Genomic DNA, 18952 nt, shown 5'->3' with positions numbered 1-18952 from the left:
TCTTATTTATTACATTCAACCTTAGTGTTATTTACAATTTTACATATTCGCTTTAGAGTAAATATACAACATTAATTAAATTATCTTGACTTGAATTAAGCGGTGATTAAACATTTTATCATACACCTATTTGGTGTGGGCTCGAACTTTTCAACCTATAAAATATAGGGACTTATAAAGTAATTTAACCTAATGATGTTTAGCAACGGCAAGAGCCATAGTTGGTAGCAAAAAATTATCATCTCTAAAGGAGGACTTTTCATTGTTTACATAGAGATGAATCTTTTAATACATCAATATTAGTGAAAGTTGTAACCCTAGAATATAAATAGCTATATACATATTTTTATATGCCTAGCTTATAGCTAGCTAGGGTCGATATATAGGGTTTAGGGTTATTAAAATGTTAATGAACAGTTGGCCATATTCCTGAAGAACATGGCAATGGTTTACCCATTGGTTACCACCAGATAAATTAAAGTTGAAAAAAAAAAAGAAGAGAGAATTTTTTGACTTTACTTAAGCATGCATCATGTAAAGATTGAACCCGATTATGCACCACTAGGATTCTATATATTTTTTTACGAAGTAGATGCTTTTATTTAGAATCTTTTGTAATATTATTACTTTTTTTTTCTAGCTATAGGTCCTTCGTCTTTGGTTTTTAGGGTATAAATTCTTCTTTAATTACCCTTCTTTTTTTTTCATTTTTTCTATAAAGGTTGCTTTTCATCTTACATGAAAAAGAAAGGAATCAAAAAGCAATAAGAAAATATTTATTATTTTTGAACCCTCGTGTGCTGGCATAATAGTTAAGGTGTTCATCATCTCAGGTGTGGTTTCAGTTCGAGTCGCGCTAGTCACGTTGCCGTTAGGGTTTGCCCTCCTCTTGTAATTCACCAAATATATATACTTATATTTTAATAATATCTTGACCTAGTTCGGTCTATAAACACCACTACATTTTTATTTGAATGACCTTATTATAGATTTTGATCATATCTGATCTTTTTTTTATACAATACCTAGAGCTATCCAAAATCGCTTCCAAACCCATAAATAGTAAAAGTATATAAACTTAGTGCTTTCATGTTCATCTATTCCACAAAAAATAGATGTTTTTTTGGGTTAATATATATAATGAATCCTGAATTTTTCCATATGTATTTAGTTGGTTTTATTTTTTTGAACTTAGATGGTACTTGAATTTGTATTCTAACATTGTTAGTTTGTGCTGACATGACATGACAAACCAGTCCAATTGTGCCACCTGGCAAACATAAATTAAAATTTTAATTAAAAAAGGTAGACTTTTTTTTGTTCAGGTTCCTTCCAAATGCGTTTTTAGTAATTTTATATATAAAAAATAATTTTTAAGTTATTATTTATTTTGAAAATATATAAAATTATAAATTATAATTTTATTAAAATATCTAAATATATAAAAACCTATAATGCATATAAATACATAAAAGCGAGTACATTTATAAAAATAATATTATATATATTATTATAAAAATATTATAATGGCTTACGTAAAAATATATTTAAATTTTTATATTATAAATTTATAAATATATATTATCAATATTTATCAATATATATTTTTATAAATCTATACGTTTTTATATGTTTATATATATTATAGGATTTTATATATTTTAATTTTTTTTATAAATTCATAAGTTTATATTTTATATATTTTTAAAAATAATAATAACCTAAAAATTGATTATTTTATTAAGAAATTAAAAAATATAAAATTACCAAAAACACATTTGGAATGATCTCTATCAGGATAATCGATTGTCTAGGTTCATTTTTGATGTGAAAAATATACATTTTTAATTAATTTAATTATATATTTATATATTTTAATTTTTTAATTTATATTTGTCACATGACATATTGGGATGTTACTATGTGGTATCATCAGATTGACTAATAATATCACGTCAATACAAATTAATGATATTATTGTAAAAATACTAATCTGATTAATAGAATATAAAATCAAGTACTAACTAGGTCTAATAATAATAATAGCCAACTAAGTCTAACGTATATTATATGTTATCTCTTGTAACTTGCACTACATATTGCCTCCACATGAGAGATTAAGCAGCTTCTATATCTCGATTTTTTTTGGGTACATATATATCTCGAATATTATGGACCATAAAAAGAAAAAGAAAACCCTAGCTAAGGGTTGACTGTACAATTGTGCAGGACCAGTTCCAAAGCACCAATTTATATATAAAAAAGAAAACCCTCATTTTACCAATGGTACATGACAAAAGTTTATACAAAATTGGATATCATGTTATTCGTATCTTTTTCCAATAAATTTAATAATATTTTGACATATTCATCTTAAGTAAATACAAATGACATGATATCCTAATTTCATACCTCGCAAATATTGAATGTGGAATAAATTCTTGTCTTTGGTGTGAATGACTTTTGCTTGTTTTATGTTAATTAATTTGAGCATTAATGTTTTTGAAAAAATCAATATAGTATTGGTTCCACCGTGATGGTAGCTAGCATGCATATGGTAGCCCCTACTTCTATATAATGGAAACAAATCTCACTGAACTTTGTTCAATCAACGCTCACTACAAACTACAGTAATCATGGCAGAGGTAGCCCCTGATCCATCCCCACTCATCATTGGCGGTGGCGGTGAAACCGTAAGACGGCCACTTCCAGATTCACTCCATGTGAACGGCGGCGATGGCACTTACAGCTATACCAGAAATTCCTACTTTCAGGTCTCTCTCTTTCATTATATATATATATTCACCATTAACCATGCAAGCATTGTCTACTCGAAGCTGGTCTAAAATCATGATAAATCTGTGTTTGTTTTTAACCTTGAAAACCGATACACCCTTCACGGGTTTGCACTTCATTTGCAGATGAGAACTAATCAACGTATTGCTTTTAAATGGGAACCTGTATAGAAATAAATTAAGATTCTAAACATGCGTTTGTTTCACTTAAAATAACTATCGAAAAATGATGTCTGAAAAATAACTTATTTTTCTAGAAAAGTTTTTTTTTTGTGTGTTTGGATGAATCCGTGTAAAATATTTTCTATTGTTTGATAGATTTCTTAAAAATATTTCATGAAAGTTGCTTTCAGTAAAACAAACATACATAGATTAGTAGAGGACTAAATTCTTGAAAATAAAAGGGCAAAGACTAAATTGTAGATTTGTGAAGAGTACATAGACTTATGACATATTTTAATCTTTACACTTCAAAACATTTATTATTAATATATTTATAATTGTAATAAATTTTTTTATTAAAATATTAATATTGAATATTATTTAAATTTATTATTTTTAAAATTTATTATTAAAATAAAATTGAAATATTAAATAATTTATTAAAATAATAAATAATTTTAATAATTTTAAATATTTAAAAAGAAATATAAAATTTATTATCAACATAATAATATTAAGCTTGATTTAATTTAATTTATATATAAAATTTAATTTTTATATAAAAATAAAATTACCTATAGAGGTGCTCTTTTTCGAAAAATGATCGGATAAGTCATTTTAAGTTATTTTACAGAAAAAATGACTTATTTTACGTTGACTTGTAAGTCATTTTCTGTAAAACAAACACAAAAAATTACAAAAAATATCTTTCGTAAAACCTTTTATATATAAACAAACAGACCCCAAACTCTGCTAATTTCCATAAAAGTAAGGAAAATTTATTCGTCAGTGATTACAAAAAGCTTCATTTAAGTTGACTGATGATTTCGAGAAACCAAAGCCGTTGTAGGAGTTAATGCAATATTCTTTCTCATGCTAATTTGGGTCCTACATGAATAATCAATGTGTTACTTTTTCTTGATTTTGGTAAAAAAGGTTTATTAGATATTAAAACTTAATAATTAGTATCATGGACCACTTATATTCTACAATTTCCCATTTCCTAGGACCCTACTACATCTTGGTTGAAAACCAATCAATGCAAAGTATTCATTCTAAGATTTCATTTCCATTCTCTACCTTTAATCCTAGACGATTGAAAAGTGTTCCAATTTGGCAGAGATTAGCTGCAAATGTGGTTAAGGAAAGAATTAAGGGAGCAATTACAATGAAGCTTGATGTGGAAAACCTCTCTTCTACATCCAACACAATTTACATTGCAGATTTGGGATGTGCAGTTGGACCAAACGCCTTCGACGCCATGCAAGATGTTGTACACTTCATACAACAAAAGTACACTCTCCAATGCCCGCAATCCAACACAACACTCCAATTCCTAGTACTTTTCAATGACCAACCCTCCAACGATTTCAACACACTCTTCACATCTCTTCCTCGGGAAAGGCCGTATTACGCAGCCGGTGTGCCGGGCTCGTTTCACCGCCGATTATTCCCCGAATCCTCCATCCATTTTGTGCACTGCTCGTATGCTCTCCACTGGCTTTCCAAGGTACCAGAAGAGTTATTAGACAAGAATTGTGGTGCATGGAACAAAGGGAGGATTCACTACACCAATGCACCCAACGAAGTTGTCCAAGCTTATGCATCTCAATTCGCTAAGGACATGGAGGAATTTTTGTGTGCTAGGGCAATGGAGATTGTGACTGGGGGTATGATGACCATCATCATGCCAGGACTTCCCAACGAAATGCCTTATTCTCAACTGGCCGCTAGTTTAATGTATGATTTTATGGCATCAACCTTCATGGATATGGCGAATGAGGGACTGGTAAGTGAAGATGAAGTGGATTCCTTTAACTTGCCCATATACACTCCGTCGCCGGCCGAGATGGCCTCAGTGGTGGAAAAAAATGGGCATTTTAGCATCGAGATGTTGGAGTTAACAAATCCTGCTTCTTTGGTAGATGGTCCAGTTGATATAAAAGCTTGGGTCATTCATGTTAGGGCAGCAATGGAGGGAATGTTCATCAAACACTTCAGCACTGATATTATCGACGAAATGTTTGATCGATTGACCAAAAAACTCTTTATGTTTACTGAACAAGTGGAATCAGGGTATAAGGATCGAACTCAGCTACTCGTTGTTTTAATTCGAAAATAAAAGGTGTTGGTCATACGTACTGGGATTCCATTATTTTTAGTTGATTTCGATATTTTTACTTTGATTATTAAAGTAGTTGCATCTATATATCTTTAAGTAATTTTTAACTTACGTGCGGATTAAGTTTTAGCTCAATTGGTATGAGCATTATTGTCAATGCAGGAGGATGTGAGTTTGAGTGCGTTGAAACGCATTTTTAACTCGTGTTTAATTTAATAAATCTTAATGTTCAAGATTAGATTTGATAATCATGTATTTATTTTATTATATTTTTTTATTCATATTATATATATTTGTATATTCATATTGTTTTCTTTGTATTGTATAATAGTTCACCATTAAAAATTATTACATCATCATTCCGTTAGTTATTTAATTTTCGGATGACAAAAATAAAACTAATCTCAAAAATTAATAACCAAATTGTAATTATTTTAGTTCAATGACCAAAATAAAAATTTACAATAATTAAGTGATTACTGATATAATTTATTCTAAATATTTTAACCACCATTAAGAAAAAAAATTGTTCATTCAATAATCATAGATATGGTGTGTAGTATGATAATATTTTTGGTAAAAATACTAAAATATGTCTCTCTTTGTATTTAGAAAATTTAAAAATAGGCCAACAACCTCTTAATCCAGTGGCAAGAGTAGTATGTTATAAGTATGGAAGTTTGAGATTTAATCCTAAGTTAAACTATCGAAATAGTCACTTTTGTTTACTTCAGGTTACATTTTAGTCACTTATGTTCGAAATGTTACGTTTTAGTTACTTATGTTAACGTGTTGTAACGCGCCACGTCAGTTATTAATAGCAGTTAACGGCTCAGTGACTAAAATGTTACAACACATTAACGTAAATGACTAAAATATAATCTGAGATAAACAAAAATAACTATTTTAATAGTTTACCCTTAATCCTAAACAACCCATTCTAATCCTTCAATTATAAAAAAAATTAAATAAATAATACAAAATCTGGACTCTACTTGTGAAATAAAATAAAATTTCCCACTATCCAATAATTATCCCTCCCTTTCTCTCTCTTTATATATTAATCACTAATTATTATTATTCTTTCTACAAGTGACTAAATTTAAATATTTAATTTTCTAATTATATATCAAATGGATACTTATATTAAATATTTATTATATCTCATATTTATTTGATATCAAATTTATATATATTTTAAAATGTTTAATTAAATTATTTGCTCAAAAATTTGGTTTTTAATCAACGCAAGGACCACACCCATAAGCCTTTGGAAATTAATCAACAAAACTTAGCTAACCTCTCGTTATAATTTTTATTTTATTTTATAATGGCATAATGATTTATTTGGTCTTTAAAATTTACAAAAAAATCAATTTAGCCATTCATTTAATTTTTCATCTTTTTAGCCCTTAAACTTGTGTCTTTTTATCAAAGCACCTCAAAATGAATAGAAAAGTTAACGTTTTCTTAACTTTGTTGGCATTGCATAAACGTGGACTGTCACGTGGATAACATGTCAATATTTAATTATTTTTAAAAATTTTAAAAAAATTCTGAAAAATATAAAAAATTTTAAAAATTAATTAAATGTTGATGTATCATCAACATAGCAAAGTTAACAAACTCTAAATTTTCTATCCATTTTGAGATAATTTGACAAAAGATACAGATTCAAGAGCTAAAAAGGACTTCTTCTTTTTTTTATTATAAAGTTAAAGGGCCAAAAAAGCTATTATACTTTTTTATAATTTTAAAGATAGGAAATCAAAACTCAAGGACCACAACCATAAACCTTCCATTTATTTAGTGAAGATAAAGTACCATAATTTTGGCGCTACATTAAAATCTAACATTATTTAATCTTTATTTGAAGGTTTTCTTTCGTTAATTTTTTTTAAATTAATAAATATGCATTTGACAACCAAATCGATCCATATGGATGTCAATATCATGGAACATGATGTTTAATCAAACTGATTGCAAATTTAATAATCTTACTCATGTTTAATATATAATGTGGTCCTTAATTCAAATTCATGCATAACATATCAATGATATGTTACAATGGAAGAAAAAACATTTTTTAGCTTGAAAATTTAGAAATGTACAAATGATACTTTGAAATATTTAAATTTTAGTTCGATTGAGTTTTAAGTCGACATCTGGCATGAGTATTGTTGCTAATGCAGGAGGATATGGGTTCGAGTGTGCTGAAGTCTATTATCTTCCTATTTATGGATTGGAGAGGGGCTATGAGTAGTTTTAAGTATTGACATTTAACATTAAAAAAATTTAAATAATAATAATTTCCATACATGTCCCATGCACATATGGTGTTCACATACTCCTCTACCATTTATATATATAGATGCAAAGGTAATTATAATCGCTCAATCTTTTGCTTCAGTGATCTAAATACATACAAAACTAACGGAGGGAATGGCAGCTCTGGTGTCCGATTCACTCGCAAAGGAGAACAATGACAAGGCATCAGAGAATTCAACGATACAGGTCATCGGCGGACACGGAACTAATAGCTACTCCAACAACTCCTCCTACCAGGTGCAAAACTTCAATTCAAAGTTAATATTATAGAAGAAAATAAAGTAGATTTTAGAAATGAACTCTGCTAAAATTTTCATGATCACATGATTAATCTGTTTAATTCACACTTTTCATATAGGTAGATTTCATAATTAATGGTTTTTTTTTATGTAAATGGATGATTAATGCTTCATTTGGATTAATTTACTTTCAAAACGATATAAATTAGGGTCAAGTTATGGTGTGTTCAATAATAAAATTTTCATGATCACATGATTAATCTGTTAAATTCCCACATTTTATGTATAGATTTCTCAATTAGTGAATTGTATTATATTTTATGATAAAGAAAAAGAAAAACTCATTCAAACGAAGTCCTTATATTCGATATTTTATTAAAATAAATCCAATTTTACAGAGATTATCGGCAAATGTTGTGACCAAAAAAATTGAAGATGCAATTATGAAGAACCTTGATGTGGAAACCCTCTCTTCAACATCAAACATATTTCGTGTCGCAGATTTTGGATGTGGGGTTGGATCAAACACAATAAATTCCATGCAAGATTTGCTCCTAATCGTAGAGAAAAAGCACATATCTCAGTGTCCTACATCTTCTCAAATGCCTGAATTTCAAGTGATTTTCAACGACCAATTCACAAACGATTTCAATACCCTCTTCACTTATCTCCCACAAGACAAGCAATACCTTGTAGCTTCCGTTCCTGGTTCTTTCCATAACCAAGTATTGCCTAAATCATCACTCCATTTAGCCCATTGCTCGTATTCGTTGCATTGGCTTTCTCGGTTGCCAAAGGAGCTGCGAGACGAGCGTTCTCCGGCGTGGAACAAAGGCAAGATTCACTACACCAGTGCTCCACCTGAAGTTTTAATGGCGTATGCGACGCAGTTCGCTGAGGACTTAGACAATTTCTTGAGCGCCAGAGGTCGAGAGATGGTGTCGGGAGGGATGATTGTGATTGTTGGGTCAAGTATTCCAGATGGGATGCCTTATTCTCAAGTTGTGAATGGTATAATGTACGATTGCATGGGTTCCATCCTCATGGACATGGTGAAAACCGTAAGTAAATACCTTTTTGTCTTTCGACCCCAATATATATACTAGAAATTCTATCAAAATCGTCGTCATCCTCTCTGTCATCCATGTTTATCGTTGTGTACGTATCTATGTATTACAGGGATCCATCAGTGAAGCTGACGTGGATGCATTCAACTTGCCTATATATGCTTGCCCTCCAGGGGAATTCATTGAGGGGGTCGAAAGAAACGGACTATTCAGCATAGAAGTGATAGAACTAATGAACCCTGCACCATGGCTAAAAGGTCCCATTGACATCCCCGTCTTTGTGAAACATGTAAGGGCTGCTATGGAGGGAATGTTCAGCAATCATTTTCCCAGCAAAGCCATTGATGAATTGTTCGATCACCTTGTCCTAAAACTATCAGACATTTCTCAGCAACTGGAATCATGTTACAGGGATGGACTTCAGCTATTTGCCATTTTAAAACGTAAATAAATCAACGCTTCATTTCGATATCGTAACGATGCTATCCGAAAAGACTCTATCTTGCATGCAAACATGTTTGATAAGATTCAGGTTACTTGGATTATTTTATTAAAGCATAAATTTGTACTTTTTTTGGATGGATTGCTGGTATGAATGGGCAAGTTTGTTCTCTGATGGTTTGGATCTATAATAATTAGAATCCCATTTTCTGGGTTTCTTTTTTGTATGTCATTTTCTGATATCGGTTTTATTAGTCGGAGTAGGTTAACCTAATCTTGAACAAAATAATATGTTTTAATTATTATATGTATATATAAAATTTCAGAATTATTAATCCGGGAATATTTAGTCCCGAAATTTGATAATTTTCTCGATTTGATCCTTAAACTTGTATTCCATTAATGTATGATGACGTGGCACTTTGAGAGTCTGTCACCACCTAAAAATATTAAATAAAAAAATATTTTAAAAAAATTTAAAATTTAATCAAGTGATTACGTGATACAATCTTACAAAGTCATATTATTATATTTTAACAAAATCCAAGTTTAAAAATTAAATTGAAAAAAACTACTAAATTTTAGTATTAATGTGGGCAAAAAAATATTAAAACTGAAGTGAAAAAATTACCAAATTTAGAGACTAAATGTTACTTTATGAAAATGGGTAGTTAGTACTTTTATGAAAAAGAAATAATGCAAACTAAGGTGGTAGGGTCAAGTATTTAAGCATTACTGACCCGTTTGGTATGCTTCATGTAAAAGCTGTATCAAGTGTTTGGTGGTTATATTCTGCTTGCTATATAAAGTAAAACATCAGCGTTATTTATGATTGTACAAACTTACCTTCATATGTCGTAACCATTTTTCTTTTTTTTCCTTTTCCTTTGTAACATAGGTTAGATTTAGAGGTGCTCATTGGCAGGTTTGGACCCAATTAAAATTTTAGGTTCGTTTGTTAAGTTCGGATTTGGCTCGAAAAATAGATCTAAAATTTCGTCCAAATTTGGCCCGAATAAAAATGTTAAAATTCAGGCCCAACCTAACTCGGCCGTATTAATTTTTATATTAATTTTTATATAATTTTTAAATATATATATAATACATGAAAAATAATAAAAACATTAAAATGAATATTTTCCAACAAATTGAAAACAAATTTTAAAGAATATGTATAGTTAAATAACACTAAGATAGATGCAACTTAACAAACAAATGCCTATAAAATAAAACAAAATGAACAATAAAATAATAGTAACATAATAGTGAAATGGTAGCAAAATAGAGGAAAAACAACAAGAAAATAACATTAAAACAACTAAATATAGCAGTTTTTTTTCCCTTTTGTGAATTTGGGCCAAGCCGGGCCCGAGCAAAAAATACCTTACTTGAGGCTCGATCCTTTTTTAAACAAGTCTTATTTTTCTGCTCAAACCCATTTTTTGAACAGGTCTTCGGGTCGGACCGGTGACCTGGCCCATGAGCATGTCTAGTTAGATCCATCATCTATGAAACTTTTATACGTGGAAATTTAAAAAAAAAAACATAGCATTGATGTGAAAAATACTTAATTTAGTTTTCAACTAAATCAATTGTGGATTATAAAATATATACCGGTAATTGAAACTTAAAGATCTTAACACTTGTTTATAGAGGAATCTAAAAAGAAAAAGAAAAAAAAAGTTGATAATGAGTCATGAAGGATGAAATTTTTCGATTAAAAAATTCGGGTATTCATAAATATATCTAATTTCACATCACGGTTGATGAAATCTGCACAATTTTTTTATCTTTGTTTGACAACAATGACAGCAGAAAGAAACAGAGAAGATGAAGTCTATAAAATGATCTTTAGCATTCAACCCAAACGTACTTTGAGAAGTTCATTTGTGGCGTTTGAACACAATTCTTTACATGCTGAGGTAAAGTGTTAGGAGAAGCAGGGCAAAGCCAGAAAATTTTTTAGGGGGTTAAAATGAAATTTTAATTTTTAATAGTCTATATTTTATAATTTTTAAAAAGATTAAATTAAATTTTCATAATTTTATAGTGGCTAAAGTGTAATTTTATTTTTTATTAATTTAAAATTTTAAAAATTTCTAAAGGATCAACACAACAATTTTTTATTTTAGGGGCTAAGCCCTTGCTAACTCCCCTGGATTCCCTCTGTCACCAAGAGTTCTATGTTGGTTGACATATCTTAGAATTTTGTAATTATTTCAAGATTTACTTGCAACAAGTATAGTGGTTTAATTTCTAATGGTAAAATAGATTATAAAGTCTTTAATTAGTGGAATTTGATATATCATCATTTATATTAAATTTTTCTATTAATTCCTATACTACGAATAAGTTGTGAATTTAGTCTCGTTACTTTATTTGGGTCATTTTTGTTATTATATATATATATATTTTTTTTTTAAATTTGAAATTTCAATTTTGTGTCCTGGTCAAATGGTAGTAGTTCAATTCATTAAGTTCTGTTACTTTCAGAATGTTATGTGACAAATATATTATCACGTTCCTAATGTCACGTTAGCTTACTATTCCATGTCTTACTTACAAAAAAGTCAATTCATGGATTTGACTGCTGTCATTTGAGTTAAAATTAAATTTTTAAATTCGAAAAGTATAGAGGCTAAGAATGCTCAAATTATAAAATATGGATTAAATCTACAACTATACGTATAGTACATGACTAATAGCAAAATTTAACCAAACGTATTTAACTTCTACCATTTGTTTCAGGACTGAAATAATAAAATTCGAAAAGTATAAGCATATTTATTTTGATTAAAATATTTACGTGATTGTTTAAGAATTGTTAATATCGTTAAAAATTTTCGTTAAATTCAAGTTCATTATAATGTAATCTTTTTTATTACATGGCTATCAAGTGGGGTTTTTTTTTTTAATTTCAAAAGTCACGCAAATGAATTTAATGGAAAAACTTTAACGGTGTAATACTTGGACTTGAATTCTTAAATTTGAAAAGTATAGAGACTAAATTACTAAAAGTAAAAGTATTTTAACTAAATTTTACAAGAACTTAGAGTATATTTTAACCTTCAATTTATTACTCTATAATCTGAAACGAAAAAATAATTAACCCTAACCCTATCTTATAGATTGAAAACTACATATATTCTATACACTAGATTACGATACACTCAATGTGGGTGAAAATAGAATTACGTGACAAATACATTTGTAGAAATTATATAAATAACAAATGAGGCTTTGGTTGAATGGTGAAATAAAAAATATTGAAAACTATGAAGACTTGGGTCCAAATTTTATTACATATATAAATAACAAATGAGGCTTTGGCTTTTACAAGCACTTTTGAAACGCACTTCTAGAAAGTAAAAGTTAAAATTTTTAATTTTTCTTCTCCCAAAAGTATTTTTGATGCTTAATTACTTTTTCACCCCTCTAATAATATAATAAATTCCTTTATGTTTTTATTGGTGCTTAATTACAAATATGTTAAAATTATTAATTAAAATAAAAAATATTTTTTAAAATAATACAACTTAATATCTAATTATAAATATTTAATGGTTATATTTAAATATTTGAAATATAGTTTATATGTTCTAATTAAATTTTATAAATATTTAAAATTTATATTTCATATATTAAAATATTAACAAGTTATAAATTTTTTTATATTCTTATTAAAATAGAATAATATTAACTAATTTGAACATTATTTAAACATATATTTATTACTTGATAATAACATGTCTAAAATGAATATTTTACTTCTTAAAAATACTTTTTGACAATAATATTAAACAGTCAAAACGTAAACTATACTTTTTAAAAGTATTTCTTAAAAATATTTTTTTGTAATAAGCATCGCTAAACTTGCCAAGAACTGCATCGCATGGATCAGATGCGGGCCGTATGAAAGAGGGACCAATTCCATAAATTTCGGCAGCCAAGGATCTCTTGTGGATTCTAATTGTAAGCCGACAAAATAAAAAGAAAAGAGCTTTTTGACTTTTTAACTACCTTGTACTATTACCTTAGAGGATCCTCAATTATATTTATAATTGTATGTGCCTCTATAATTGCATGGAGATTCTCATGGTTACCAATTTTCGATATATGGTATTGAATTTCTTAAAAATATAAATTTATGTTTTAAATATATGATTCTTATATGTATACGCGTATGATAGAGTTTTTAATAATTATAATAGGTCTTCATAGAACACAACTTGACACCTCAATAATGTTAGGGTAAACTATAAAAGTAGTCACTTTTATTTGACTCAAATTACATTTTAGACACTTGACATCTCAATAGATTCTTAATTAAACAAAGTTAATTTGCACTGCCACGTAGGACATCCAAATTGGCATTTAAAACCCATTTAGACTGCCACGTAGGACCACTATTAGTAAGGTAACGGAGCTTAACGGTAGAGTGACCACTTCATAACAAAACGATAACGTAAGTGACTAAAATATAATATGAGTCAAACAAAAGTGGCTATTTTTGTATTTTACCCATAATGTTATAAGCAAATCTTTTACTACTTCGCTAATCATTAGCTGACATCTACTTTGAGATAGTTTGACATTGCTATTGCAATTTAGAAGAGTTTTTAAAAAGTTTAATTTGGAAAACGTGTTTTTGGAAAGTGTTTTGAAAAAGTGTAATCTGTTCATTTAAAATGTTTGGTATTGGTGTCAAAAGTTACCGTTGAAAGTTAATTTGTCCATTTTAGAAATGATATTGTCACTTAAAAACTAAATTAATTTTCATAATATTGAAATATAATTATACATGAAATATACTTTTTTTAAAATATTTTTAGGCAAATAAAAAAGTATTTGTAAATTTAGAGATACATGCAACTTTTAAATATAATTAAAAGGAATTTCGTGCTGGCCAAGAAAAAAAAATTATAACACCATATTTTAAATGATGTAGAAAATTTTGGGTTTAAAGATTTTAACAGAAATTCCAGGTCGGCTTACTAATAAATTATAAAAATATATATTAAAAAAATGCAATCTCCAAACAAAATATTGTCGTTTGCCGTGTGCCCTTTCTCTGCTCCACTAATCATTATATTATTTGAATTGCCACGTCCAAATTTAAAAAGAAAATTAATTTTTTTGCCTTTTTTATTTTTAATTTATATATTTTTTCAAATCATCACAAAATAAAAAATTTTATTGATGTGATGTATACGTGAATTATCATATAAATTAATTAATTTTTTAAAATATTAAAAATTATAAAAAGTATTTTCAAAAATTAAAAAAGCATTCTAATTATTAAGAAAAGTATAAAAATTATATAAAAATATTTTTAAATTTAAAAATAAATTAAAGACTAACATGTGGTCCATATAATAATCCACATGTATGTCATGTTCTTAAATTTTTGTCCATATAATAATCCACATGTATATCATGTTCTTAAAATTTTCATTTATTTCAACAATTAAAAAAGATAAAATAACAAAATAAAAGGGTGTGCCTATTTCCTAGTCACACACAACTACACCCAATGAAATAAATTTCCAACATTTTAAAGACCTCTTGAAAATTCTTGGTAGGTAGCATTAAGAAAAAAAATACTTTCATAAGATGGAAATTATGACTTTTGGGGTTATTTGTAAAAATAATATATAATGATTTTTTCCCTCCAGTTTTAAAAAAATTCATTTTAGTTCTCTATTTTTTTTATAGCTTCAAACTTGTATTTTTTGTCAAACCATCTCAAAATAAATAAAAATGTTAATGTTTTTCTTTAACTTTGTTTTAAATTTTTAAATTTTAAAAATTTTAAAAAATATAAAAATATAAAAATTATTTTTAAAATTTAAGAAATGTATGACATGTCAGCAAAGTTAATAAATGTTAATTTTTTATCCATTTTAGAGTAATTTGACCAAAATAAATAAATTTAAGGGTTAAAAGAAACCAATAAAAATAAAAGGGTTAAAATAATTTTTTTTGTAAAATTGGAGGACAAAAATGTCATTATGCAAAAAAATTTCTTCGAGGGTATTGAACTTTTTTTTAAGTCAGCAGTCAATGACTTTTCCTTTCCCAGTTTGTAATTTGGGTTTCAATCTTTTGGGTAGAGGTGTTCATGGGCCGGGCCGAGTCAGGTTCGGGTCGGGCCCATAAACATTGGCCCACATCCTAGGCCCGGGCCCGATATGGCCCGAAATACGGGCCTAAAATTTTGTCCAAGCCCGGCCCAAGAAAAAATTCTTAAGCCCGAGCCCGGCTCGATCCGGTCCCTTTTTTTAATAAACACAAAAAATTTATTTTAAAAATAAAAAAATTAAAAAAAGTATTTTAAAATTAAAAATTAAAAAATATATATTTATTATATTCGAACCGGGCTAGGATGAGCCCGGGCCAAAAAAGTGATACCCGAGGCCCAACCCGTTTTCTAAACGGGCCTCGTTTTTTGCCCAAACTCATATTTTGAACTTATATTTTTACCCGAACGCTGGGTCATCCGGCCCATGAACACCTCTACTGTTGGGTCTCATCTTTTATTAATTATTATTGCATAATTAAGGTTAAGAAATTGAACAACTTTTATTAACAATTTTAGGCTAATGTTGTGGAATATCTTAAATTAGTTCTTCATTTATTAACAAATTTTTCTGTTAGAGGGTAAAAAAGTCCTTGAACTTTGGCAAAAAGTTCAATTAAACCTTTCTATAGAAAATACACTCAATTAAGTTCTCAAACTCTCAAATTGCGTAAATTAAATCCTTTGGCCGTTTTTTTTATTATCTTTAACTATTACATTATTGACGTGGTCGTTAACAGTAGTGCCACATCAGGAATTGTTGCCAAAATCATTATCAATTGATGAATTGGAAGGGTGTTATTTTAAAGCACACAAAAACATTTTAATATTTTAACGAGAATAGTCACTTGTGTTAACTATTTAAACTAATTAAAAACATTATACAAGTAAAATAAAATAAAATATGGTAAATTAAAGTATAGAGATTAAATTCTAAAATTATTAAAATAGGAGGAGTAAAACCAGAATTTGACATGAATTTCTCGACATTTATTTAAAATTTATAGAATAAGAAGTAGATTTATAAATAATACAATAGAAAAAGGATAATATGAAACTGTAATTTAACGTCATATTTATCTTTTCCTAATCGGAGAATGACAAATTAGATTTTTTTTTTCTTCACAATACTTAAATCCAATTAAAAATATTAAAAATAAGGAAAAAAATCTTATTTATCGGAAAAGAATAATAATGACCTGAAATCACAAAGGTGGTCTATTTAAAGAGAAGCGAATTGCAAGAGCAAGCAGGCTCTCAAGCAAAGCAAAACACAGCAGCGTTGCCATGGCACTGCTATTGCTCTTGTTCCTAGCCAACATTTTAACAATTTCAGAGGGAACATGCGAACCGGGTATCGTAAAACAGATTCATCTGCTCCGACCAAGATCTGGTGCCGGAGGAAACTCCATACCGGGGTTATCGTGCCTGAGTTGGCGACTCACCGTCGAGACCAACAACATCATTGGGTGGAAAACTGTTCCAGAAGAGTGTGAAGAATACGTAGGTCACTACATGTTAGGGAAGCAGTATCGGAAAGACTCGAGAGCGGTGGCTAAGGAGGCTTTTCTATACGCCCAAAGCCTCAAGCTGGCCGGCGACGGCAAGGATATTTGGATCTTTGATATTGACGAGACTACCCTCTCCAATACCCCTTATTATGCCCAGCATGGATTCGGGTATCTATCTAATCTAATAAACCAATGCAAAGTAAAAAAAAAAAAAAGTCCTTCAATATTATCCATAGATCTGCTCCGACACATCTCTAATATTGTAGGCTCACTATTTTATGAAATTTTCAGAGCGGAGCCATACAATGCCACATTGTTCGATAAGTGGGTAATGGAAGGGGCTGCTCCAGCATTACCAGAGAGTCTTTGGCTTTACAACAAGTTATTGAGTTTAGGGATTAAGGTTGTTTTCTTAACAGGAAGACATGAATCTCAAAGAAACACAACTGCTTCAAATCTTAAGAATGTCGGATACCACGCTTGGAACAAGCTTATACTCAAGTAAGTTATACTCCTGCATTCACCCTACCTTCAAATGCTAACTAACCATTAACACCCTTACTAATTTCTTACCATATTTGTTCACTTTTTTTATACCTTAAAGACATTTCTTTTTGCTTCACTTTGAGTGTAGAGAACCATCAAAATATTCAGGGAAAACAGCAGTATTTTACAAGTCAAAGGAGAGGGAAATGCTGGAGAAGAAAGGGTACAGAATCATTGGAAATATGGGTGATCAATGGAGTGATCTCTTGGGGACCAATACCGGTAACCGGACGTTCAAATTGCCGGATCCAATGTATTACATTAGCTGAAGATATATCACCATCTTGCCAGCTGGAGGAGAGTGGCCATTGATTTATGTACCACTTATTTATTATGTGTATGAAAATTTGCAATAAAAAAAATTAAGACTTATTTATAATAAAATTAGTAAAAGTTTATATTGTTATTGGAATTTTATAATTCAACCAAGCTATTAATTTTCAAGTTCGGAAAATAAGTTGATTTGCGACAAATTTTTGGATGAGATCCAGACATTTCTGGGCTGAGATGTCTGCATAGCATTTGAAGAGTTATCTCTTAGCTTCGAAATGCACTTTATCTCTTAGCTTCGAAATGCACTTTGAATCACTCGATTTTGAGTTTGGGAACTCGAATTACTTGATTTCGAATTCGGGAGCTCAAGTTATGACCATTTTACTTAAGACTGTGCAAGCAAAATTTTTGGATGGAATTATTATTGAAAATTACAAGTTTCGGGCTTTAATTCGAGTTTAAAGCCTAATTTTGATTATATATGAACCCAATATTGTATCTATTAGGTTTTATTATTTTATTATTTATTTATTCTGAATTTTAGGATATTTTTAAGTATTTAAAGTTGTTTAACAGTTTTATGTTTCGTAGTAAACAAGAAAGTTTAGTTCTATTAAAACTATTTCTTGTTTAGATTAATTAGAGTTTCATTATATTTTAGAGTTTTGTTTGAATGTAATTAACTAGCCTATAGGTCTCTCCATTATTCATTAAAACTATTGATTCATTCATTAATCAAATTTTAACTCTTAGAGTTAATTTCTTTAGTGCAAGATTGTTTTCTTATAATTTTTAAAAGTCATTTTTCTTCTTGATTTTCTTCAATAAGTCGTGAGAATTCATTCTTCGTCCTTCAATTTGTCAAGCAAGGTAAATTTACCCTAAAAAGGTAATTTGATCATTTCTCAAGGATTAAGAGATAAAAATATTATTTACCCGATATATTTGATAAATAAAAATTTTAAAAATATAATACATTAAATATATTAAAAACATCTAAATAAATATTTCTCAACTAATTAAAAATACATTTAAAAAAGTTTTTATACTTAGATGACACTAACATAGTTACAACTTAGTAAACAAATGCCTCTAAAATAGTAGGAAAATTAGTAACAAAATAAGATTTATACAATATCCAAATGATAATAACAAAATAGTAGTAATATGATAACAAAATTGCAGCAAACAACAACAAAATAGCTAGAAAAAAATTTTAGGCAAATTTGAGTCACGCCGAGGCCGAAAAATCTTATCTGAGATCTGGCCTGTTTAAAAAACGGGCCTTATTTTTTGTCCAATCCCATTTTTTAGATCTATATATTTGCCCAAACCCTCCCATCTTTTGGATAGGCCTTTGAGCCTAGGCGGATGGCCTGACCCATGATC

The 18952-nt window shown here is 28.9% G+C and overlaps 3 protein-coding genes across 3 annotated transcripts; all 3 read left to right on the top strand.

Annotated features, from left to right (window-relative positions):
* Positions 1 to 2613: 2613 nt before the first annotated feature.
* Positions 2614 to 5294, top strand: LOC107919044 (loganic acid O-methyltransferase). Its single transcript, XM_016848575.2, has 2 exons — positions 2614 to 2774; positions 4078 to 5294. Exons 1-2 carry the CDS (start codon positions 2637 to 2639, stop codon positions 5077 to 5079), a joined length of 1140 nt encoding a protein of 379 aa, XP_016704064.1. The 5' UTR covers positions 2614 to 2636; the 3' UTR covers positions 5080 to 5294.
* A 2167-nt stretch (positions 5295 to 7461) lies between these two features.
* LOC107919588 (probable S-adenosylmethionine-dependent methyltransferase At5g37990) lies at positions 7462 to 9324 on the top strand. The gene is made up of 3 exons (XM_016849024.2): positions 7462 to 7644; positions 8045 to 8707; positions 8826 to 9324. Exons 1-3 carry the CDS (start codon positions 7522 to 7524, stop codon positions 9162 to 9164), a joined length of 1125 nt encoding a protein of 374 aa, XP_016704513.1. The 5' UTR covers positions 7462 to 7521; the 3' UTR covers positions 9165 to 9324.
* A 7067-nt stretch (positions 9325 to 16391) lies between these two features.
* LOC107919006 (acid phosphatase 1) lies at positions 16392 to 17696 on the top strand. The gene is made up of 3 exons (XM_016848550.2): positions 16392 to 16912; positions 17036 to 17245; positions 17379 to 17696. Exons 1-3 carry the CDS (start codon positions 16521 to 16523, stop codon positions 17557 to 17559), a joined length of 783 nt encoding a protein of 260 aa, XP_016704039.1. The 5' UTR covers positions 16392 to 16520; the 3' UTR covers positions 17560 to 17696.
* The last annotated feature ends 1256 nt before the right edge of the window (positions 17697 to 18952 follow it).

The sequence above is a fragment of the Gossypium hirsutum genome, chromosome D13, assembly GCF_007990345.1.
Source record: "Gossypium hirsutum isolate 1008001.06 chromosome D13, Gossypium_hirsutum_v2.1, whole genome shotgun sequence".
NCBI lineage: Eukaryota > Viridiplantae > Streptophyta > Magnoliopsida > Malvales > Malvaceae > Gossypium > Gossypium hirsutum.
The sequence above is the reverse complement of the archived record's forward strand: the minus strand, read 5'-3'. Positions and strand labels throughout refer to the sequence as shown.

Coding starts and splice junctions, on each gene's coding strand:
- LOC107919588 (XM_016849024.2), top strand. CDS start 7,522: ATGGCAGCTCTGGTGTCCGATTCACTCGCAAAGGAGAACAATGACAAG. Junction 7,645..8,044: donor CCAACAACTCCTCCTACCAG/GTGCAAAACTTC, acceptor CCAATTTTACAG/AGATTATCGGCAAATGTTGT. Junction 8,708..8,825: donor TCATGGACATGGTGAAAACC/GTAAGTAAATAC, acceptor TATGTATTACAG/GGATCCATCAGTGAAGCTGA.
- LOC107919006 (XM_016848550.2), top strand. CDS start 16,521: ATGGCACTGCTATTGCTCTTGTTCCTAGCCAACATTTTAACAATTTCA. Junction 16,913..17,035: donor TATGCCCAGCATGGATTCGG/GTATCTATCTAA, acceptor TGAAATTTTCAG/AGCGGAGCCATACAATGCCA. Junction 17,246..17,378: donor TGGAACAAGCTTATACTCAA/GTAAGTTATACT, acceptor CTTTGAGTGTAG/AGAACCATCAAAATATTCAG.
- LOC107919044 (XM_016848575.2), top strand. CDS start 2,637: ATGGCAGAGGTAGCCCCTGATCCATCCCCACTCATCATTGGCGGTGGC. Junction 2,775..4,077: donor CCAGAAATTCCTACTTTCAG/GTCTCTCTCTTT, acceptor CCAATTTGGCAG/AGATTAGCTGCAAATGTGGT.